Source organism: Globicephala melas, chromosome 13 (genome assembly GCF_963455315.2).
Source record: "Globicephala melas chromosome 13, mGloMel1.2, whole genome shotgun sequence".
Taxonomy (NCBI): domain Eukaryota; kingdom Metazoa; phylum Chordata; class Mammalia; order Artiodactyla; family Delphinidae; genus Globicephala; species Globicephala melas.
In genome coordinates, this window is record NC_083326.1 from 61,480,406 (window position 1) to 61,505,027 (window position 24,622).

Sequence of the window (24,622 nt, forward strand, 5' to 3'; positions counted from 1 at the left end):
TATGGTTTTGATTTGCATTTCTCTAATGATTAGTGATGTTGAGCATCTTTTCATGTGCCTATTGGCCATCTGTATGTCTTCTTTGCAGAAATGTCTATTTACGTCTTCTGCCCTTTTATCGATTGAGTTGTTTGTTTTTTATCGTTGTTGAATTGTATGAGCTGTTTGTATGTTTTGGAAATCAATCCTTTGTCGGTTGCATCGTTTGCAAATATTTTCTCCCATTTTGTAGGTTGTCTTTTCATTTTGTTTATGTTTTCCTTTGCTGTGCAGAAGCTTGTAAGGTTGATTAGGTCCCATTTGTTTATTTTTGTTTTTATTTCTATTGTCTTGGGAGACTTACCTAAGAAAATATTGGTACAATTTATGTCAGAGAATGTTTTGCCTATGATCTTTTCTAGGAGTTTCATGGTGTTATATCTTATGTTTAAGTCTTTAAGCCGTTTTGAGTTTATTTTTGTGCATGGTGTGAGGGTGTGTTCTAACTTCATTGATTTATATGCAGCTGTCCAAATTTCCCAGCACCACTTGCTGAAGAGACTGTCTTTTTCCCCTTTTTATATTCTTGCCTCCTTTTTTGAATATTAATTGATTGTAGGTGTGTGGGTTTATTTCTGGGCTCTCTATTCTGTTCCATTGATCCATGTATCTGTTTTTGTGCCAGTACCACTCTGTTTCGATTACTGTAGCTTTGTAGTATTTTCTGAAGTCTGGGAGGGTTATGCCTCCCGCTTTGTTCTTTTTCTTCAGGATTGCTTTAGCAATTCTGGGTCTTTTATGGTTCCATATAAATTTTAGGATTATTTGTTCTAGTTCTGTGAAAAACGTCATGGGTGATTTGATAGGGATCACATTAAATCTGTAGATTGACCCCAACATTCATATTTGAAACCCCAACTTCCAATGTGACTGTATTTGGAGATAATGCAGTATCCCTTATGAATATACATGCAAAAATCCTCAACAAGGGCTTCCCTGGTGGCGCAGTGGTTGAGAGTCTGCCTGCCGGTGCAGGGGATGCGGGTTCGTGCCCCGGTCTGGGAAGATCCCACATGCCGCGGAGCGGCTGGGCCCGTGAGCCATGGCCGCTGAGCCTGCGCGTCTGGAGCCTGTGCTCCGCAACGGGAGAGGCCACAACAGTGAGAGGCCCGCGTACCGCAAAAAAAAAAAAAAAAAAAACCTCAACAAAATACTAGCAAACCAAAGCCAACATCATATTTGAAGGATTATACACCATGACCAAGTGGGATTTACCTCAGAATGTCAGGTTGGTTCAACATAATAAAATCAATGTAATACATCACGTTAATAGAATGAATTTTTTAAAATCACATGATCGCTCCCACAGTATGGCCGGCGACATTAGCTAGCGCTCGCTCTACTCTCTCTAACGGGGAAACAGCGGACTACAAGAGACTGAGCTGTATCTGCCTCTGTTTCCTCTGTATCTGCCTCTGTTTCAACTTTTGCTCACACACACACAAAAAAAAGCCGGGAAAATTTTATTAACGCTTTTTAAAAAAAGTTAATATAAAATTATAGCAAAAAAGGAACCTGAACTTTAGTAACACAGCTGGAATAATCCTCAGTGGCGGCGGCAGCAGCAGGAGAAGAGATTTAATTTAGTTGATTTTCTGTGGTTGTTGGTTGTTCGCTAGTCTCACGGTGATGGAAGCTGCACATTTTTTCGAAGGGACTGAGAAGCTCCTGGAGGTTTAGTTCTCCAGGCAGCAACCCAACGCAAACCAAGGATCTGGGGATCTTTGCACCATCCCAAGATCCGAGTGGGACATACTTTTGAAGGATGTGCTATGGTCAATCATAAGTGTGACAAAAACTGACAAGCAGGAAGCTTATGTACTCAGAGTAGCATGTTTGTCTCCAAGAGACGTTTCATTTTGAAGACATGTGGTACCACCCTCTTGCTGAAAGCACTGGTTCCCCTGTTGAAACTTGCTAGGGATTACAGTGGGTTTGACTCAATTCAAAGCTTCTTTTATTCTCGTAAGAATTTCATGAAGCCTTCTCACCAAGGGTACCCACACCGGAATTTCCAGGAAGAAATAGAGTTTCTTAATGCAATTTTCCCAAATGGAGCAACATATTGTATGGGACGCATGAATTCTGATTGTTGGTGCTTTTGTACTTTGGATTTCCCAGAGAGTCGGGTAATCAATCAGCCGGATCAAACCCTGGAAATTCTGTTGAGTGAGCTTGACCCAGCAGTTATGGACCAGTTCTACATGAAAGATGGTGTTACTGCAAAGGATGTCACTCGTGAGAGTGGAATTCGTGACCTGATACCAGGTTCTGTCATTGATGCCACACTGTTCAATCCTTGTGGGTATTCAATGAGTGGAATGAAATTGGATGGAACTTATTGGACTATTCACATCACTCAGAACCAGAATTTTCTTATGTTAGCTTTGAAACAAACTTAAGTCAGACCTCCTATGATGACCTGATCAGGAAAGTTGTGGAAGTCTTCAAGCCAGGAAAATTTGTGACTACCCTGTTTGTAAATCAGAGTTCTAAATGTCTCACAGTGCTTTCTCCGCCCCAGAGTATTGAAGGTTTTAAACGTCTTGATTGCCAGAGCGCTATGTTCAGTGATTACAATTTTGTTTTTACCAGTTTTGCTGAGAAGCAGCAACAACAGCAGAGTTGATTAAGAAAAATGAAGAAAAAACGCAAAAAGAGAACACACATAGAAGAAGGTGGTGGCTGCTTTTTAGATATTGATACCAAGGGCCATGCTTTCCATAACCACCACCTTGTAGTTGCAGAAAGCCCTAGATGTAATGATAGTGTAATCATTTTGAATTGTATGCATTATTATATCAAGGAGTTAGATATCTTGCATGAATGCTCTCTTCTGTGTTTAGGTATCCTATGCCACTCTTGCTGTGAAATTGAAGTGCATGTAGAAAAAACCTTTTACTATATGAAACTTTACAACACTTGTGAAAACAACTCAGTTTGGTTTATGCACAGTGTAGTATTTCTCCAGGTATCATCCAAAATTCCCCACAGACGAGGCTTTCGTCCTCATTAGGTGTTGGCCTCAGCCTAGCCATCTGGGACTGTTCTATTAAATTGCTACCAGGATTTTGCATCCAGTTACCTCCACTTTCTAGAACATATTCTCTACTAATGTTATTGAAACCAGTTTCTACTTCATACAGGTGTTCTTGCAGCACCAATCAAAGTTCTTCTTCCACGAGTCGAGTCCTCTACGAAAATGACTGCAGTTATCCATTTTGTGTATTACTATCTCACTGCTTCCTATACTTGTGTGACTTTAATTGATTCATTCCTCACCATGGTATCTCCCTCCCAACCACACCCCCTCCATAAAGCAATACACTGTTACACTGTGGGTTTACACTAACCTTATACCCCAGAAGGGGAATGTGGGGATGGACCCTGGGCTTAATTTTCTTTTAAGGTCAAGGGAGTTTGGCATTTTTCGTTACCATGAGGTCTTTTGAAATAAGCTGGTGTTGATTAGCAAAGAAGGTGTAGATTGATACTAGGGAATATTGGCAGAACTGTATGGAAACTGTATGCCATTCTGTGCCCCCCATTAAATGAGATTAGCTTCTTATGGGTCCCATGTCTTTATTAACTTGCTAAGTAGTAGTATAAAAAATTATAACTAAATTTGTTAGCAAGGAGATTTAAGATAAAGGTTGTGTTGGATTCAACAAGTCAAGTCAGCTCAGATGATTCACCTCAACTTTTACTTTCATAGCCATTTCCACTCATTTCTATTAATGATATGCCATAAACTTTGGTTCAAAGCAGAATCGATTTCTTTGCCATCTTGTGACTTAAAAAGTTATGTGACTTTATGATGCATGTGATAGTGTTCTGATGGTTCCTCTTACTGGTATTTCTTTCTCCATGGAGTAACATCAAGTGATGAATGAGAACTGTTCAGGTTATTCAGACATACTACACAGTGAAGCAGAGCGCTATGCATAAAACATAACACACAAAATTCCAAAATGGTCAATGGGAAATGACTAGAAATACAGGCTTAAAAGAGTTGGCATCTTTTAGCTGTATTTGCTAATATGGACATTTATTTAAGCAGCTGAGAAAAGAGCAAAGTTGACTCAATTTTGTATTTCTTCTTGTCCTCAAACAATTTTTGATTCTTTCTGGATTGATGCAGTGATGTTTTTGTTCCTTCCATATTTATAAATGAAACACTTTTTTTTTTAGTGTTTCTAAACATAAATTCTACTTGGTTTGAAATCAAGTGGTTGGAACAATTTTGACTTTTAAACACGTTGTTGATTCAGAGCTTCATTGAAGAAGCTTTCAATCAATGGATCAGTCCGGTTCTGTAATTAGCACGCAGTACCTAATGTTTTGGTGCTATTATGAGGACCAGTGGTCAAAGTGGATTTTGTTCTTGAACAGTGTCCCAGTAGATTTGATGAACATTTATTTGCTTGAGGTCTGATTCCCGCCCCCCGCCCCGGCCCAATAGATTTAAGATTTCCATTTAATGTTGAGAAACTGCACAAATTTGTATGGAACAAAGCCTAGAAAAATGAAAACTATAGATTGGATAGTAATCTAAATTAATCCTAGTGTGTATGATAGAGGAGGGAAAATTTTGGTGCCATAATTTCCCTCTTCATGGTGTTGGACTTAAATCAGTTGAAATGTATTTCTGTACCACAGTTTAAGCTTCAATAAAGATTTGCTTAATTTGTTGTCTAGTGACGTTCAGAAAGTTTTCTGTTGATGTATTTTTTTAAATAGTATACATGACCAAATACTAGACATCTAAAGTTTTTATAATTAATTGAGTAAATCAATATTTAATGATCATTTTTTAAGATTTATGGGAGTTGTCATAAAGATAAGATCTCTAAGCTCCTGGGAGAACAGATTTAAACATTTTTTTGTTAGTGGCTTCATACCTGAAGCTCAAAGGAAATCATCCGGGCTATATACCAGGATATCAAAGAGTAGAGAGGGTGTAAGTAGTAAGAATAAGAATGCTAGAGTTTGGAGCTAGAAAAGTGAAAAGTTTGAAGGTGGAATAGTCTAACATTTATTATGAAATAGGCTCTTGATGGTGGGGTGGGGGCAGAGTTTAACTCATGGTTATTTCTATTAACTAGAACAGAGTTATAAGCTTTTGATCATTGTGCCATGCAGGTACATATCTCATCATCTGAGTTAAAAAGGGTTGATCATAGAAAAGCAGGTTGTTACATATGTGTGCAATACCTACAGCACCAGATTCTTTTACATGAACAGGTAACTGAGTTTGGCAGACACTTGGTGTTAATCAGATTCAGGGACATAATCTGAAAAATATGGTAAATGTGATATCACACTATGAAAAATAAAAGGCTTTTATTGTCCTAGTCAGATAACTCACCATTTCCTGGCTACCCACCTTCAAACTTGACATTCTCATCTACACTTTTTGTCATAATGAAAGAAGTATTGGTCCTTTGGATTCTATCCACCCATTCCTACCTTCAGAGACTTTCTGAGTTCACTGCAAGCATGTCCACTGTTGATCACCATCAGTTTGTTTTACTTTTCTAGTTTCTTCCCACTTATGTTTGCTCCTTAGGGGCTACTTTATTAGTCCTTTACAAGATGACAAGTCACAATTCTTACCCCAAACGGAACCCTCTTCAGACTACTTCTTGCAATCTAGCATTTTCCTGAGTTGTTCAAACCAGAAACCTAGGATGAAATTGAGGCAGGGTCATAGAGATCTGTTATGTGACTAAGATTGGAAGAAAACCATTGGCAGTGTCAAGAGATGTCCAATATGCTGTTGGATATGTGAGCTAGGAGCCCATAAAAATACGTCGAGATTTGTAATTAAACATCTTAATTGGATGTATATTAAAAAAAAATTGTACCTTGAACCTTCACACCCTAGCTTCGATAGTCCTCAATTCTGCTTTGGTACATTCATCTATCCATATTCATATATACATACCTCTTATTAGGTAAGATTTATAAAATTGAAATACACAAATCTTAACTACAATTTTGAAAATGGATATTTTTAGCCCACAGCCATAATCAGGACAAAGGAAGGTTCCCTTATACCCCTACCTAAGCAACAAAGCACTACCCCTACTTTAGTTGGTAGTTTAATTACTATCCATATTTTTTCACCATAGACTAGGGTTTCCCTCCCCACCCCAGCTCTGAAACTAAATTGAATCACTTAATGCTTTCATTAGTATAAAGTTTTGAGAGGTTGAACCATGTATTTATTTTTATTGCTGAGTAGTATTCCATTGTATGAATGTACCACAATTTGTTTAGCTATTCTCCTGTTAATGAACATTTTGTTTCCAATTTTTGGAAAATATGAATAAAGCTGCTATGAACATTTGCATATAAAAACAAAACAAAACAAAAAATCACATGATCATCTCAATTGATACAGAAAAGGCATTTGACAAAATCCAACACCATTTCATTAGAGAAAACACTTGGAATACTAGGGAAGTTAACCTTCTCAACATAATAAAGGATACTTGTGAAAAACCCACAGCTAACTTCTTTTTTTTTTTTTTTTTTTTGCGGTACGCGGGCCTCTCACTGTTGTGGCCTCTCCCATTGCGGAGCACAGGCTCCGGGCGCGCAGGCTCAGCGGCCATGGCTCACGGGCCCAGCCGCTCCGCGGCATGTGGGATCTTCCCGGACCGGGGCACGAACCCGTGTCCCCTGCATCGGTAGGCGGACTCTCAACCACTGCGCCACCTGGGAAGCCCTAACTTCTTACTCAATGGTGAAAGACTGAAGTCTTTCCCTCTCAGATCACGAACAAGACAAGGATGCCCACTTTCACCACTACTATTTTTTTCTTTATAAATTCATTTATTTATTTATTTATGGCTGCATTGGGTCTTTGTGTGGGCTTTTCTCTAGTTGCAGTGAGCAGGGGCTACTCTTCATTGAGGTGCACAGGCTTGTTGCAGAGCATGGGCTGTAGGCGTACGGGCTTGGTAGTTGTGGCACGTGGGCTCAGTAGTTGTGGCACGTGGGCTCAGTAGTTGTGGCTTGTGGGCTCTAGAGCGCAGCTTCTGTAGTTGTGGCACACGGGCTTAGTTGCTTCGTGGCATGTGGAATCTTCTCGGTCCAGGGCTTGAACCCGTGTCTCCTGCATTGGCAGGCGGATTCTTAACCACTGCGCCCCCAGGGAAGCCTTCACTGCTACCATTTAACATTGTATTGGAAGTTCTAGCCAGATCAATTAGACAAGAAAAAGAAATATTAGGCATCCATATTGGAAAGGAAGAAGTAAACCTATCTGTATATACACATGACATGATCCTAATTATAGAAAATCATAAACAATCCATTAAAAGTTACTAGAACTAATAAATAAATTCAACAAAGTTGACGATACAAAATAGGGAGTGAAAGTCAATCTCTCACTTTCACTGCTTAAAGGTAATTTTCTTAGAGTTCTTTTTGGTGTGTTGTGTATGTGTCCATACAGTTTACATGTATTTACAAGCATATAAAGTATATTTTCATGTGAATGAAATTGTAGTTTATACACTTTGCTTTTCTGATTAGCATATACGTTTGTATGTTAATAGCATATACTTCCACCCAGTTCTTTAATAAGCTTTCTGGTATTCTATGGGAAAAGTATAACAGTTTCTAACCAAGGGTCAGTTAGACTGATTCCAATTTATTTGTATCTCAGATGCTACAATGAACATTTTTATTGATGTGTATATACACACACACACACACACACACACACACACACACACACGTGCCAATATATATTCAGTGGATGATATCCCAGCAGAGAAATTGCTTGGTAAACGTTATTACAAAAAATAAATAAGTTACATGTGTTTGGGGACTAGGACCCTGAGACTGCTCACGCGAAGCTGTGCTGCACAATTTGTCCACCAGGTGGCAGGAGAGGTCTATTAATCTATTAGTCTATTAAGGACAACTGCGCGTTGTGCATTTCAAGGGGCTTCCCTGGTGGCGTAGTGGTTGAGAATCTGCCTGCCAATGCAGGGCACACGGGTTCGAGCCCTGGTATGGGAAGATCCCACATGCCGCGGAGCAACTGAGCCCGTGAGCCACAGCTACTGAGTCTGCGCGTCTGCGCGTCTGGAGCCTGTGCTCCGTGGAGAGGCCGCGATAGTAAGCGGCCCATGAACCGCGATGAAGAGTGCCTCCCGCTCGCCGCAACTAGAGAAAGCCCTCGCACAGAAACAAAGACCCAACACAGCATAAATAAATAAATAAATAAATTTATTTTTTTAAAAAAAAGAAAACTTTCAAGTATCACAGGCTGGTCTGGATTTTTTTCCCTCCTAAATGATGTTACTGTTGTTAATCTATAACAATGCTAATTATTTTCTATAAGGTGAAGCTGATGTGGTATTTTCCGTCTGTGGTCATGACTTGTGCTGCTGTTCCTGGTAATGTGCCTCAAGTAAAGGAATCTAAAGACACAATATTAATATCTCCTACATGACAATGAATAAGAGAATGAATTACAACATCAAACCCTAACGATGCAAGTTTCATGAATGACAGTAGCAGAACATTTAGAATATTCCTAGTCACCACTTTACTTGGTAGTGATCAAACATTTTTCTAAAACTGTTGGTCACAGTAGTGCACAAAAATCATAAAGTTCCTAGATTTTTCCTAGTTGTATCTTCTCGAGAGAAAACTGATGATTGTTTTGGACACCAGGCCCCTTGGTCATAAGCCATCTTTGCAATGCCAGAGGCATAATGGGAATTGGATAGAATTAAAGTGCCCAGAAACAGAAATAAGGAGGAAAAGTTAGACTACTTATTGTAGAGACTTACTTCAGGAATTGTATTTAAGGGTTGGGAAGAGGAATTAATTACATAGAAGCATATACCATAGAAAGTAAAAGGTCACAGAGATATACTGTTTTAATAAAACATGAGAATATCTTGGCTGTGTTGAGGTTCAGGATAGTTCTGACTCTGGTTAGAGAACTGTCTCTGGATAACAATAATATTCCTACATAGGATCTTGGAAGATCTAGATGCTGATGGTGCCGGCTGGAATCCTGCCCTCCTGCCCTCTTGTGCTAACTGCATGGAGGGTTGAGGAATCCCTGTAAGTCAGATCTTCATGATCATTGTATTTCAGGGTCAATTAAACATCAGAGCCTAATGAAGAATATCCATGACAGTGGGAAAGGAACGTCTCCAAAAGTTCTTCAAAACTCCTTACCTGCTGGGAGATTGATTTTCTATCTAAATTAAAAAGCTATTCTGGTACAGCAGTTTTCAAACTTATTTATTTTTAGCAGCAGACTCTTGTAAAAGTGAAATTTTGACACCGAATCTCAATATATAAAATGTGAATAGATTAACAAAAAAGACTAGGACCACTGGTTGAAAAGCCTCTCAATTTACCCCACAGGTGACCCACAAAGGCACTAGGGTTTCCTAAACTCGACCAGGTGGCTCTGTAGTGGTGACAACAGATGGAGCCCCACCCACCCTGGCCAACCTGCTCCCAGGTTCATGATGCCCTTGGAGTCATCCTTGACTCACTGAACAAGCACTTATCTGGAGCTCACTGTTTGCCAGGTACTGGGACCGAGCGTGGGCACACAGAAATGAGCCAGGCCTGGTCCCATCCCAGAGCTCAGTCTAGTGCAGGACGCCTTTCCAAACTCCAGAGTGCTGTGATTGCCTTGGCTGCTCATTAACAATGCCTGTTCCTGGGCCTCACCCCAGAGATAACAATTCAAAAGCTAAGAGAGAGGTTGAGCCTAGACACATGCTTCCTTAATAAGCATAATCTGGTGAGAGAGACAGAAACACAAACTGGTGCAGTAATTCTAAAACAATGTGCTGAGAGTAACGATGGAGGTATCGGGAGCAGTCGCAGGAGGACGAGGGTGCCGAGGACCACCCCAGGGTACGGCCAAACAGAGCTCTGGAGGGGGTGTGGCAGGATGATGGGACACTGCTCTGAGGGGCCAGCTAGGGAGCTGTGCAGGAACCTGGAGAGGGTGGTGCTGGATGGAGCCAGGTCAGGAGTCAGCAGGGACGGTGACAGCAATACTAACCACAGTCATGTACTCTGTCCTCATTAATTCCCACAAGTCCCAAAGGACTTTGTTTTTTTACTAGTAGCGTTCCCATGTCAAGGATGATGATACTGACATTTGGAGAGGTTAGCAATTTGCAGAATGGGAGCCAGGACTGGAACCCAGGTTTGTTCCTCTTCAAACCCATGCCTTCAGCTACAACTATTAAATCGTATTGGCTCTTAATGCGGAAGAAGTAAGGGATTAAAACAATCTAGAAGAGGTAAATCCCAAAGGACTTGATGATTGTTTGGATGTAGGGGTCCGGGTCTAGCTTGGGGCACCTGGGTGATGCCAGGGACCTGGGCAGTGAATCCTAGGAGAGGAGTCTGTTTAAGGTGGGAGATGCGTGGCCATGATGCGTTTGAAGTAGGACCTAGAGAACACCCCGTGGGCAACTGGAAAGATGGGTAGGAATGAGATGTATAGGCAGGCTGGGGACTTAGTGGAAACCAGGACACTCAGTGAATCACTCAGGGAGCAGGTGTAGAGGGGGAAGAACAGAGAGGGAAGAGGCGTGTATCCTGGGAAGGACCAGTACAGAGGATGCAGAGGGAGCAGAGGTCCCAGGAGAGAAAGCCCAATACTTTTCATGCAGCACAGAGGCCCAGGGGAGGGGGACAGAACAGCACCCGTTGGACTGGAAGTGCGATGGTTACGGATGACTAACGAGAGGTTTCGGGAGCCCGTTCCAGCCTGCGGTGGAATACATAGCAGTAAAGGAGCGGGAAGAGCAGTTGCGGACTCTTGCTTTGAAAGGTTTAGATGTGAAGTGGGGCACAGCTCCCAAGATGCTGTGTGGTGGGGCCAGGGGTCTCCATTTCTAACAGGCTCCCGAGCAGCTCTGCTGCTCCTGGACCAGACTTGGTGGAACAGAGTGAGTGAAACGGTGGTCTTTGACCAACAATGGAGGTAGCAGTATAGGACTTGAAGCCAGGTGTGACGTTCATCTGTGTTCAACAGTCATTGATTTATTGTGTGCCTATTAGGTTTCTGACTCTGGAAGTAACAAGGATAATGATAACCTAGTTCCTGCTGGTCATAACACGTGGTGGTAAAGTCTCAGATGCAAGTACGTAGAAGTAGTGATGGAACCACAGAGGTGCTGACACCTGAGCTGGGCTTGGCCGCTGGGACCCAACAGCTGTGTGTGAGATGGCTTTGAAGGCGAGGCGGGTGCAGGTCACAGTGAGCCTGAAGGCCACCCTCACTGCACTCCTGCCCTCAGGCCCCAGCTCCACCACTAAGTAGTGTCTCTACAGAGATGTTTCCTGGCTAGGGTCTTGGTTTCCCCACAAACTCTCACTGCAGTGTCTTCTGACTGTCACCATCGGCCCAATTTCTTCAGCCTCATGGTCAATCGTGTTTGTGGAAAATGCTGATTGTAAATGATGATGCTGTTTTTTTAAAAAACTTTTTTTTTCAGTGGTTTGAGAGACGGCAATTTATTTATTTATTTATTTTTGGCTGCATTGGGTCTTCATTGCTGTGCGCGGGCTTTTCTCTACTTGCGGTGAGTGGGGGCTACTCTTCATTGCAGTACACGGGCTTCTCATTGCGGTGGCTTCTCTTGTTGTGCAGCATGGGCTATAGGCACGAGGGTTTCAGTAGTTGTGGCATGTAGGCTCAGTAGTTGTGGCTCACGGGCTCTAGAGCGCAGGCTCAGTAGTTGTGGCACACGGGCTTAGTTGCTCCACAGTATGTGGGATCTTCCCGGACCAGGGCTCGAACCTGTGTCCCCTGCGTTGGCAGGCAGATTCTTAACCACTGTGACACCAGGGAAGTCCAATGATGATGCTTTTTAAAGCCAGAATGACAGCACTGAGCTCAGAGCCCAGCACAGGGCGTGTTCCATAGCTGGCCACAACGGCCAGTCACTGCAGCATGGCTATGGGGGACTCATCTCAGCTCTGCCCTCAGAGTGTGATCACTCAGCGCACTTTTACACCTCCTCAAACCCCAGTCTGCTCGCTAATAAAATGGGCAGCAGCGCTGACATGGGAAGATCGCCGTGAGTTTAGAGCACAGGTGGCAAAGGTGGAGTGTGTGGAGCGTGGAGATGGTGGGGCCAGGGTCCTAGCCCAGGTCTTTGGGCTGCTTCTGCTCTGTCCCCACTTCACTGACTCATCGCAGAGGTAGGCTCGGGATGACTGCTCGCTGTGGGTGTTGAGCTGGGTGCTGCCCTTACACCCCAGCTCTTTCTGCAGAGGGTCACCCTCTTTTCAAACTAGCATCTCGCTTCTCTGCATTTGAACTGTATTTGTAGAAGTGCAGGGTAAATACAAATCTAGAGTAAAAATGATTTTTCCCAAGTGCAAAAGGGAAAGGGTCTCTCCTTTACCCTTTCTTAGAGCATCTACTCTAAAACACTTCTAAGTTGTCTTTTTGAGATCTATTTAAATGTTTTTATTTATTTTTAATTAAAAAAAAGTATTTTTGGCTGCTTTGGATCCTTGTTGCTGCGCGCGGGCTTTCTCTAGTTGCGGCGAGCAGGGGCTACTCTTCGTTGCGCTGCCTGTGCTTCTCATTGCAGTGGCTTCTCTCGTTGCAGAGCATGGGCTCTAGGCACGCGGGCTCAGTAGTTGAAACATGAGGGCCCTAGAGCGTGCGGGCTTCAGTAGTTGTGGCGCATGGGCTCAGTAGTTGTGGCTTGCAGGCTCTAGAGTGCAGGATTAGCAGTTGTGGCCTACGGGCTTAATTGCTCTGAGGCATGTGGGATCTTCCTGGACCAGGGCTCGAATCCATGTCCCCTGAGTTGGCAGGCGGATTCTTAATCACTGCGCCACCAGCAAAGTCCTATGTAAATGTTTTCAAAGGCTAAGTAGGCCTTTGGCCAGCTGAACAACCCAGGAATGTTTTTTCTCAGGGACTTGGGAGCCATCCTTTTGAAACATTAGCCTAACTTACAGGGAGCATCTGGCTTCAGGCTGCAACCCTACCTCCTATGGGAATGAGAAATATATTTCTCCTTTGGACAAAGACAAGTAGTGAACCCAAGTGGTCACTCCAATTGCCGGGTGAACTTAGGATGAGCTCTGACAAGCGGTGCCGTCAGTGCTCTCACTTGACATCCGGGTCTCGAGGGTCGCACCTGCCTGGCTACATAAAGGGTTGGATTTCGTGGGGTCTTCGAACCACACAGCGGACTGCCTGCGAGGGGCCCCACGTTCTGGTTTAAGGCCGTTCCACACCGGCTGCTTCCTCCCTCCCCCCAACTCCGCGGAGAGACTTGTCGGGCTGGTGGGACACACTGTTCCTTATCCTTCCCAACAGTGGGAAGCGGCGTGGCTGGAAGGAGCTTTGGGAGAATTTGGACCACCTGACCAGTAAGAACGAGCCCCGCCCCCATCTCCGCAGCGGCACCAGGGGCCCCGCCCCGCCACGTAGTCCGTGCCTGCGGCCGGCACAGCTACTGCCAGTCCCTTCCGCGCAGCCGTGGTGCCGCCGCTCTCGTGATGGGCGGGCGCCCAGTCCTGACCCGCCCACTCCCTAAACGCCCCACACACCGCGTCCACACGCCCCGCCCCCCGCGGAGCGGAGCATCCCGGCCCTGGAGCTTCCCTGGGCCTGGAGCACCCCGCGCAGGGCTCTGCGTGGGCGACGATGAGGGTCTGGAGCTCGGAGCATGTGTTCGGGTGAGCCGGCTGCGGCCGCAGTGAGTCCAGACTGGCCTGGGCCTGGGCCGTGTCCTCCGGGAGGGCGGGCTCTGTCCCTCGTTGGGCCGCGCTGCGGGCAGTGACCTGCAAGGGCCCGGGGTCGGGGGACCGCGTCTTCGCCTCCGCCGGCCTGGCCTCACCTCGCGCGGGGCTGTCACAAGGGGCGGGGGCGGGACCCGCCGAGTGGCTGGTCACGGCCTCCAGAGGGAGCCGGCGTGGGCATGTGGGGGCTTTGGCCCTGAATGCACTGTGGGCACTGGAAAGCCTCCAGCTGATTAAAAGTGCCCTCGTGACCTAGGCGGTATCTTTTCTTGTCACTTCATCTGTGACACTCTGAGCTCATTCTTTCATAGTTTTTAAAGGAACTAAGATTTTTAAATTCCTTGATCTCACTTAGAACAGCATTTCGTTTTTTAATTTAAAAAATACTGCATGAAATAGAATTGTCATCCTTTGAACTTTTCATGTAAAATTATAATGAAAATTTATCAGTGGGTTAAAAACCTCCGAAATTATTTTAATGAAATCTTTAGACTTGATGGGATCCAATTTTAGTGTTGATTTTTGTACAGCCTGCAACCTGCAGAAAAATCTCATCTGGGGTTCCATTCCCAGACTTACTCCAGAGATTTTCTCAGTTCTCCCAAAGATGGGACATGCCGGGCACCATCTGGATGCAGAGGAGACAGGTTAAGTTCCTGCAGATGGTGAATGCCCAGGCTGTGCAGCTCAGGCCAGGACTGCCCTACAAATTCAGGAAATGTTGGTCGACAAGCAGAAGTGAATTGTCAGCTGTGAAAAGTCACTATTGATAATATTCACCCATTTAAATCATACAATTCAACGACTTTTAGTAAATTTACATAGTTGTACAACATCTCCATAGTCCAGTTGTAGAACATTTCCTCATCCTACAAAGACCCTTCATGCCCGTCTGCAGTCACTGTCCACTCCTCGCCCCAGCCAGATCAGTATCTGCTTCCTGTTTCTATGGATTTGCCTTTTCTGGACATTTCACATAAATGCAATCATACACCAAACCGTCTTCTGTGTCTGGCTGCTTTCAGTTAGCATGATTGTTGAGGTTCATCCGTGTGGTAGTGTGCATCCTTGCTTCAACCCTCACTTCATTCATTTTGTGTCCCTGGCACATAGTAGGTGCTCAGTGAGGGACCAAGGAATATCCTGGGGAGCAGATGTCCTTTGAAATGAGGGCGACTGTCCACCAGAGAAATTCCCGTCAACCCCTGAGCTCCTGTGGACTGGGCACAGATCTCCTCCCATTGATTTTTAAAAGCCGAGCGTCATGATGAGAATTGACAAATGTGGAAGACCGCTGGGGGGAGGTCACGCAGCTGCCAGGGCCGGTGACATGATGCTGTGTGGCAGCATCACATCTGCAGGACGGTACAGATTTGGAAGCCTGGCTTTCTAGCTGAGCTTACCATGGAGTTTTCCCCTTGCTTAGTCCCTTGAAATCCCTGATTTTTTTCCTCTGAGGATTACACACCTTTTTCTTTCTATACTTGTTTTCTTTTTATATGTTTGTTGAATATTTGATTGGAAATAATAAATTTACTCTTGAAAGGCCAAAAATAATCAGGCACAAAGACTTAAAAAAAGTTTTTTATTGCAATACAGTTGATTTACAATGTTGTATTAGTCCCCCCCACCCCCTGCCGCACGACAGACATGTGGGATCTTAGTTCCCTGACCAGGGCTCAAACTGCTCCCCTGCTGTAGAAGCATGGAGTCTCAACCACTGGACCACCAGGGAAGTCCAACAATGTTGTATTTGTTTTAGGTGTACTGCAAAGTGATTCAGATTATATATATACACACACACACACACACACACACACACACACACTCTTTTTTAGATTCTTTTCCATTATAGGTTATTACAAGATACTGAGTATAGTTCCCTGTGCTATACACAGGTCCTTGTTGGTTATGTATTTTATATATAGCAGTGTGTATATTTTAATTCCCAACTCCTAATTTAATTCCCTCCCTTCCCCCTTTGGTAATCGTAAGTTTGTTTTCTATGTCTGTGAGTCTATTTCTGTTTTGTAAGTAAGTTCATTTGTGTCATTTTTTTAAGATTCCACATGTAAGCAATATCATATGATATTTGTCTTTGCTTGACTTTTCCTTCACTTGGTATGATAATCTCCAGGTCCATCCATGTTGCTGCAAATGACATTACTTCATTCTTTTTTATAGCTGAATATTATTCCATCCTGTATGTATACCACATCTTCTTTATCCGTTCATCTTTAGATGGACATTCAGGTTGCTTCCATATCTTGGCTATTGTAAATAGTGCTGCAGTGAACGTTGGGGTGCATGTATCCTTTAGAATTATAATTTTCTCTGGATATATGCCCAGGAATGGTATTGCAGGATCATATGGCTACTCTATTTTTAGTTTTTTGAGGAACGTCCCTACTGTTTTCCATAGTGGCTGCACCAATTTACATTTGCACAAACAGTGTAGGAGGGTTCCCTTTTCTCCACACCCTCTCCAGCATTTGTTATTTGTAGACTTTTTAATGATGGTCTCTCTGACTGGTGTGAGGTGGTACCTCATTGTAGTTTTTTTTTTTTTTTTCTCATTGTAGTTTTGATTTACATTTCTCTAAGGATTAGCAATGTTGACCATCTTTTCATGTGCCTATTGGCCATCTGTGTGTCTTCTTTGGAGAAATGTCTATTTAGGTCTTCTGCTCATTTTTGGATTGGGTTTTTTGTTGTTGTTGTTGTTACTGAGCTGTATGAGCTGTTTGTATATTTTGGAAATTAATCAGTTGCATCCTTTGCAAAATTTTCTCCCATTCCGTAGGTTGTCTTTTTGTTTCATTTTGTTTCCTTTGCTGGGGCACGAAAACTTTTGAGTCAAGTTTTCCTCCATTGTTCACACACCAAGTTTTCCTCCATTGTTCACACACCGAAGAAACCCTGGGCACTGGAGATCAGACAGAGCTGAGAGCAGTATAAACTCCCACAGAAATGGAGAACCCTTTGGTTTAAAGTAGATTAAATAGTAGTGGAAAATATAGGACCGAAATAGAAACATATAGAAAGGGGCACTTAAAAATTAACAGGCTGGTAAATACAGGTTTATAAATCCCATCCTTACAGCATTGACTGAGGGTTCAGGTGGGCTATAACAAAATCTTTAATAACAGCCAGTATGAGTAGATTCCCAGCAGTCAAGGCTGTACACTACTTGGATTCCAGCAGCTCCCAGGAGAGGTCTCTAGTAGGCAGTGTCCCTCTCAGGGAAGTAAGGAGGAGAGGCTGCCCTAAAGCAGGCTTGCTCTGTGGCCAGGAGGAGGGAACCCCGTCCCTTTTTAAATAAGAGAAATGGAATGTTACAGGTAGGAGGTGAAGTGCCCACTGTCGCCTCCTAGTGCTGTTCCCTCCTCTCTCTCACAGGCGGTCATGATTGTGAACCTGGTGGGTAGCCTCCCGAAGGTATATGTTCCATAAACAAAATGTAGTATTTGTTTTTTTAAAATAGAAATCACTGGCACCATCTTGTACAGATCTTTTCAGTTTCTCTTTCTTCTCAACAATGTGTTCCTGAGATCTGTGCGTGTGTGTGTGTGTGTATCTATTTGAGATCTGTGTGTATACATGTACACATACACATTTGTATCTCAGCTGTATAGTATTCCAATATTCCATTTATTCCATAAAGAATATGTCACCATTTTTTCTTTCTCTTATTGAAGGGACATTGTTTCCCCCTTATTACAAATCATGTTGTGGTGACCACTCCTGTGTATATTTCTGGGTCAGTTAATCAAGGGCATTTACTTAGGCCAGAAATCCTCAAACTCATCAGCAGTAGGACCTCTTTACACTCTTAGAAAATATTGGGGACCCAAACAGTGTTTGTTTATGTGGGTTAAATCTACTAATATTTACCATATTAGAAATTAAAACTGATAAATTTTAAGATATTTATTAATTTATTAAAATTAACAGTAATAAACCCATTACATTAACATAAATAACATTTCTTAAATTTAAAAAACCTGTAGTTTCCAAAACCCCTCAAAGTAGTAAGAGTGGCACTGTTTTGTTTATTTTTTCCCAATTTCTATAATGGCGGGCTGCATAGACACTGTTTTTTATTGTCAACAGATTTTATTTTTTTTAATTTTTTATTTTATTAAAAAATAATTTAATTAATTAATTTACTTTTTGGCTGTGTTGGGTCTTCATTGCGGCACGCGGAATCTTCCTTGCAGCATGTGGGATCTTTCATTGCAGCACCCAAGTTTCTCTCTAGTGGCACATGGGCTCCAGAGCGTGTGGGCTTTGTAGGTGCGTCACGTGAGCTCTAGTTGAGGCACACAGGCTCAGTAATTGTGGTGCGCAGGCTTAGTTGCCCCGTGGCACGTGGGATCTTAGTTCTCTGACCAGGGATCAAACCCGTGTCCCCTGCATTGGAAGGCAGATTCTTTACCACTGGACTACCAGGGAGGTCCCTGCATGGACACTAACTTGATGGTCCTGTCGGCTTCTGCATTCAGTGTTTGCAGTCTGTTGTTTTGGTTGAAGTAAATGATTAAAATCCAGCCTCACACTATATGTGAGTAAAACCTAGTTGGCAAAGGTATTTCAAAAGTGTTTAAAAATAGTCGTAGCTGTTCTTTGCTATTGCAACGAAACAAGCAGTAATTTCTCAAATTAATTGCAGTGTAAAATCTGACACCACGAGGACCAGAGTAATGGCCCGTCTCGTACTTTGAATGAGTCCTTCTCCCATGTGATCTGTGACGTCTCGCACTGGTCACTTGGCTGTGTGGGTCACCGGGTACAGTGTGGGGCAAGCAGCAGGCCCATGGTAGTGATACAAGTTTTCTAAAATTCCAGTTTTCACTTAGAAGCTCAAGTTTTATCTTTGACAGCAAATGCCATCAGGTGTTTTCCTCCAAGTGACAGGCTCACTTCATTAATCTTTGAGAAAATGCCTGTCCGACACCCACGTCTGAGTGACCACAGTTTGTGGTCAGTAGTTTCAAGGAGAAGTGGTGGCTGGGGAAGCACAGTAGCTGAGCTGCCACCCCTGTGGCCACCAGTGCTTCCCGACCAGCAAGGCCTCCCGCATCCTTTCTGTGCCCTCACTCAGAACCAGGGATCCAGGTGTAGTAAAATGAGTCCTTTTACTTTCTCATCAGGGATGGGCCCTGAGTGCACAGCTCAGCAGTGACCACCATGCAGCCTTGACCCGGCCGTCACTCCTGGGGAGAGGCTGGCAGTCTGTGGTCTGACTCGGGCTCCTGCAGCTTTGGCTGATGTCGTGCAGCCAGAAGGGCAGGCCCTCCCAGCAGCACCCAGGCTCCTGGAGGGGCCAGAGAGCCCAGCTTTGCGGGCCTTGCTCCAAGAACCACTGGGCTGGCCCGGGGTCTCTTGGGGTCTGAGCACTTTTCCTTCATCCTTTTTTTTTTTTAAAACATATATTTATTTTATTTCATTTCATTTCCATTCCATTCCATTTTATTTTATTTTTTTATTTCATCACGCTGGGTCTTAGTTGTGGCAGGTGGGCTTTCTTTTTTTTAAATAAATTTATTTATTTATGGTTGTGTTGGGTCTTCATTGCTGCACGCGGGCTTTCTCTAGTTGCGGCACGTGGGGGCTACTCTTTGTTGCAGTGCATGGGCTTTTCATTGCGGTGCCTTCTGTTGTTGCAGAGCACGGGCTCTAGGTGCATGGGCCTCAGTAGTTGTGGCATGCAAGCTCAGTAGTTGTGGCTCACAGGCTCTAGAGCACAGGCCCAGTAGTTGTGGCTCATGAGCTTAGTTGCTCCGTGGCATGTGGGATCTTCCCAGACCAGGGCTTGAACCTGTGTCCCCTGCATTGGCAGATGGATTCTTAACCACTGCACCACCAGGGAATTCCCCACACGGGCTTTCTTAGTTGCAGCTCACGGGCTCCTCAGCTGTGCCCCACAGGCCCCTTAATTGTGGCATGTGAACTCCCAGCAGCAGCATGTGGGATCCAGTTCCCTGACCACGGATAGAACCTGGGCCCCCTGCATTGGGAGAGCAGGGTCCTCACCACTGTGCCACCAGGGAAGTCCCTCCAATTTTTTTTTTGGACTCATTATTATGCACATTATGCAAGAGTGGAGACTGGAATAATGAGTGCAGTGCCCTTCTGCAGGCTAACAGTTCCTCTCACAGATGTCTGGTCTCATGCGCCCCCATTCCCTGCTCCTTCCCCTGGGTTGTTGTAGGCAGGTCCCAGGCACCCTGTGTCCTCACCCTATTCTGCCTAAAGTAATGATTTTTATGGGAACTACTCTGGGGAACTTGACTTACAAAGCTCACAGCTTATTTCACTGGGCAGCCCCCATCCCCCGCCTCTGCTCTCATGCGTATCTGGATTCTCCCTCCTTCCGCAGAGTTGTCGACTGTGCCCCTGACAGTTCTTTTACTGAGAAGAAAGGCTCCCTGTCCACTGCAGAGTGATCAGGACCAGCTTCATCTCTGCTTCTTTGGAGCTGGTGGACATGTTAGTGCGGTGACACGATTCCATGGCTTGAAAAAGCATTCCTTTGTTAAAGAGCGGGGCTTCTGGACCTGACAGTGCAGAGGCCATGGGTGTGACAGAAAGACTGTGGAGTAGGGGCTGGGAGACCCAGCTCTAGTCTGCGTCTCATTGCTAGCTTTTTGACCTGGGATGAGCGTTTTATGAGGATAAAGTAAGTTCATGGTCAATAAGTTATATTTAAAAAGGACATCAAAGATGAAACAAAAACCTTCAATATATTCATAATCTTTGATGTTTAATTTAGTAATTCCATTCTAGAAATTTATCCTAAGGAAAAAGACATATATTGAAAGGCTGGTGTGAACCAGTTTTCCCTGCTGCCTTCATTGTACAGTGAAGGTTGGACGCGATCAAAATAATCTGCCAGAGGAGATTGGTTCAAGATGGCAGAGTAGAAGGATGTGTGCTCACTCCTTCTTGTGAGAGCACCGGAATCACAACTAACTGCTGAACAGTCATCCACAGGAAGACACTGGAACTCACCAAAAAAGATACCCCATATCAAAAGACAAAGGAGAAGCCACAATGAGACAGTAGGAGGGGCTCAATCACAAAAAAAACCAAATCCCATAACTGCTGGGTGGGTGACTCACAAACTGGAGAGCACTTATACCACAGAAGTCCACCCACTGGAGTGAAGGTTCTGAGCCCCACATCAGGTTTCCCAGCCTAGGGGTCCAGCAAAGGGAGGAGGAATTCCTAGAGAATCAGACTTTGAAGGCTAGTGGGATTTGATTGCAGGACTTTGACAGGACTGGGGGAAACAGAGCCTCCACTCTTGGAGGGCACACACAAAGTAGTGTGTGCATCACGACCCAGGGGAAGGAGCAGTGATCCCATAGGAGTCTGAACCAGACCTACCTGCTAGTGTTGGAGGGTCTCCTGCAGAGGAGGGGGTAGCTGTGTCTCACTGCAGGGACAAGGACACTGGCAGCAGAAGTTCTGGGAAGTACTCCTTGGTGTGAACCCTCCCGGAGTCCACCATTAGCCCCACCAAAGAGCAGGGTAGGCTCCCGTGTTGGGTTGCCTCAGGCCAAACAACCAACAGGGAGGGAAGCCAGCCCCACCCATCAGCAGTCAAGCAGATTAAAGTTTTACTGAGCTCTGCCCACCAGAGCAACACCCAGCTCTACCCACCACCAGTCCCTCCCATCAGGAAACTGGCACAGACCTCTTAGATAGCCTCATCCACCAGAGGGCAGACAGCAGAAACAAGAAGAACTACAGTCCTGCAACCTGCAGAACAAAAACCACATTCACAGAAAGATAGACAAGATGAAAAGGCAGAGGGCTATGTACCAGATGAAGGAACAAGATAAAACCCCAGAAAAACAACTAAATGAAGTGGAGATAGGCAGCCTTCCAGAAAAAGAATTCAGAATAATGATAGTGAAGATGATTCAGGACCTCGGAAAAAGAATGGAGGCAAAGATGGAGAAGATGCAAGAAATGTTTAACAAAGACCTAGAAGAATTAAAGAACAAACAAACAGAGATGAATACAATAACTGAATACAGATATACAGATACAATAACTGAAATGAAAAATACGCTAGAAGGAATCAATAGCAGAATAACTGAGGCAGAAGACCGGATAAGTGACCTGGAAGATAGAATGGTGGAATTCACTGCTGCGGAACAGAATAAAGAAAAAAGAATGAAAGAAATGAAGACAGCCTAAGAGACCTCTGGACAACATTAAATGCAACAACATTCGCATTATAGGGGTCCCAGAAGGAGAAGAGAGAGAGAAAGGACTCAAGAAAATATTTGAAGAGATTATAGTCAAAAACTTCGCTAACATGGGAAAGGAAATAGCCACCCAAGTCCAGGAAGTGCAGAGAGTCCCAGGCAGGATAAACCTAAGGAGAAACACACCGAGACACATAGTAATCTAATTGACAAGAATTAAAGACAAAGGGCTTACCTGGTGGCGCAGTGGTTGAGAGTCCGCCTGCCGATGCAGGGGACACAGGTTCGTGCCCCAGTCCGGGAAGATCCCACATGCCGCGGAGTGGCTGGGCCCGTGAGCCATGGCCACTGAGCCTGCACGTCCGGAGCCTGTGCTCCGCAACTGGAGAGGCCACAACAGTGAGAGGCCCGTGTACTGCAAAAAAAAAAAAAAAAGGCAAAGAAAAATTATTGAAAGCAACAAGGGAAAAGCGACAAATAACATACAAGGAAACTCCCATAAGGTTAACAGCTGATTTCTCAGCAAAAACTCTACAAGCCAAAGGGGAGTGGCACGATATATTTAAAGTGATGAAAGGGAAGAACCTATAACCAAGATTACTCTGCCCAGCAAGGATCTCATTCAGATTCGATGGAGAAATCAAAAGCTTTACACACAAGCAAAAGCTAAGAGAATTCAGCACCACCAAACCAGCTCTACAACACATGCTAAAGGAACTTCTCTAAGTGGGAAACACAAGAGAAGAAAAGGACCTACAAAAACAAACCCATAACAATTAAGAAAATGGTAGTAATAACATGCATATTGAAAATTACCTTAAACATGAATGGATTAAATGCTCCAACCAAAAGACACAGGCTTGCTGAATGGATACAAAAACAAGACCCGTATATATGCTGTCTACAAGAGACCCACTTCAGACCTAGGGACACAAACAGACTGAAAGTGAGGGGATGGAAAAGATATTCCAGGCAAATGGAAATCAAAAGAAAGCTGGAGTAGCAATACTCATATCAGATAAAATAGACTTTAAAATAATGTTACAAGAGACAAGGAAGGACACTACATAATGATCAAGGGATCAATCCAAGAAGAAAATATAACAATTATAAATGTATATGCACCCAACATAGGAGCACCTGGATACATATGGCAACTGCTAACAGCTATAAAAGAGGAAATCGACAGTAACACAATAATAGTGAGGGACTTTAACCCCTCACTTACACCAATTGACAGATCATCCAAAATGAAAATAAATAAGGGAACAGAAGCTTTAAATGATACAATAGACCAGATAGATTTAATTGATATTTATAGGACACTCCATCCAAAAACAGCAGATTACACTTTCTTCTCAAGTGCACATGGAACATTCTCCAGGATAGATCACATCTTGGGTCACAAATCAAGCCTCGGTAAATTTAAGAAAATTGAAATCATATCAAGCATCTTTTCTGACCACAACGCTATGAGATTAGAAATCAATTACAGGGAAAAAAACGTAAAAAACATGGAGACTAAACAATACGTTACTAAATAACCAAGAGATCATTTAAGAAATCAAAGAGGAAATCAGAAAATACCCAGAGACCAATGACAGTGAAAACACGATGATCCAAAACCTATGGGATGCAGCAAAAGCAGTTCTAAGAGGGAAGTTTATAGCAACACAAGCCTACCTCAAGAAACAAAAATCTCAAACAATCTAACCTTACACCTAAAGGAACTAGAGAAAGAAGAACAGGCAAAACCCAAAGTTAGTAGAAGGAAAGAAATCATAAAGATCAGAGCAGAAATAAATGAAAAAAACCCAAAGAAAACAGTAGCAAAGATCAATAAAACTAAAAGCTGGTTCTTTGAGAAGATAAACAAAATTGATAGACCATTAGCCAGACTCATCAAGAAAAAGAGGGAGAGGACTCAAATCAATAAAATTAGAAATGAAAAAGAAGTTACACCAGACACTGCAGAAATACAAAGCATCCTAAGAGACTACTACAAGTAGCTCTATGCCAATAAAATGGACAACGTGGAAGAAATGGACAAATTCTTAGAAAGGTATTACCTTCCAAGAATGAAGCAGGAAGAAATAGAAAATATGAACAGACCTATCACAAGTAATGAAATTGAAACTGTGATTAAAAATCTTCCAACAAACAAAAGTCTGGGACCAGATGGCTTCACAGATGAATTCTGTCAAACATTTAGAGAAGAGCTAACACCCATCCTTCTCAAACTCTTCCAAAAAATTGCAGAGGAAGGAACACTCCCAAACTCATTCTATGAGGCCACCATCACCCTGATACCAAAACCAGACAAAATACTACAAAAATAGAAAATTACAGACCAATATCACTGATGGACATAGACACAAAAAAGCTCAACAAAATACTAGCAAACAGAATCCAACAACACATTAAAAGGATCATACCCCATGATCAAGTGGGATTTATCCCCGGGATGCAAGGATTCTTCAATATATGCAAACCAATCAATGTGATACACCATATTAGCAAATTGAAGAATAAAAACTATATGATCATCTCAATAGATGCAGAAAAAGCATTTGACAAAATTC

General features: G+C 43.5%; 1 protein-coding gene and 1 pseudogene across 14 annotated transcripts in view; both read left to right on the top strand.

Moving 5' to 3' along the window:
* The window catches only part of PRELID3A (PRELI domain containing 3A), an 85,356-nt gene that overhangs the window by 12,659 nt on the left and 48,075 nt on the right, over positions 1-24,622 (top strand). For 13 of the 14 annotated variants that reach the window (XR_009566549.1, XR_009566551.1, XR_009566550.1 and 10 more), the window contains exon 1: positions 13,633-13,755. The exons of the other annotated variant lie outside the window; for it this stretch is intronic. Coding sequence is in view for 10 of the 13 variants with exons in the window: in XM_060311228.1 (XP_060167211.1) it covers positions 13,724-13,755 (32 nt within the window). In the remaining 3 variants the exon portion in view is untranslated. Of the gene's footprint in view, positions 1-13,632; positions 13,756-24,622 lie in introns of those variants that run through there. 14 annotated transcript variants of the gene reach the window in all.
* On the top strand, positions 1,652-3,355 carry LOC115842012 (S-adenosylmethionine decarboxylase proenzyme-like; annotated as a pseudogene).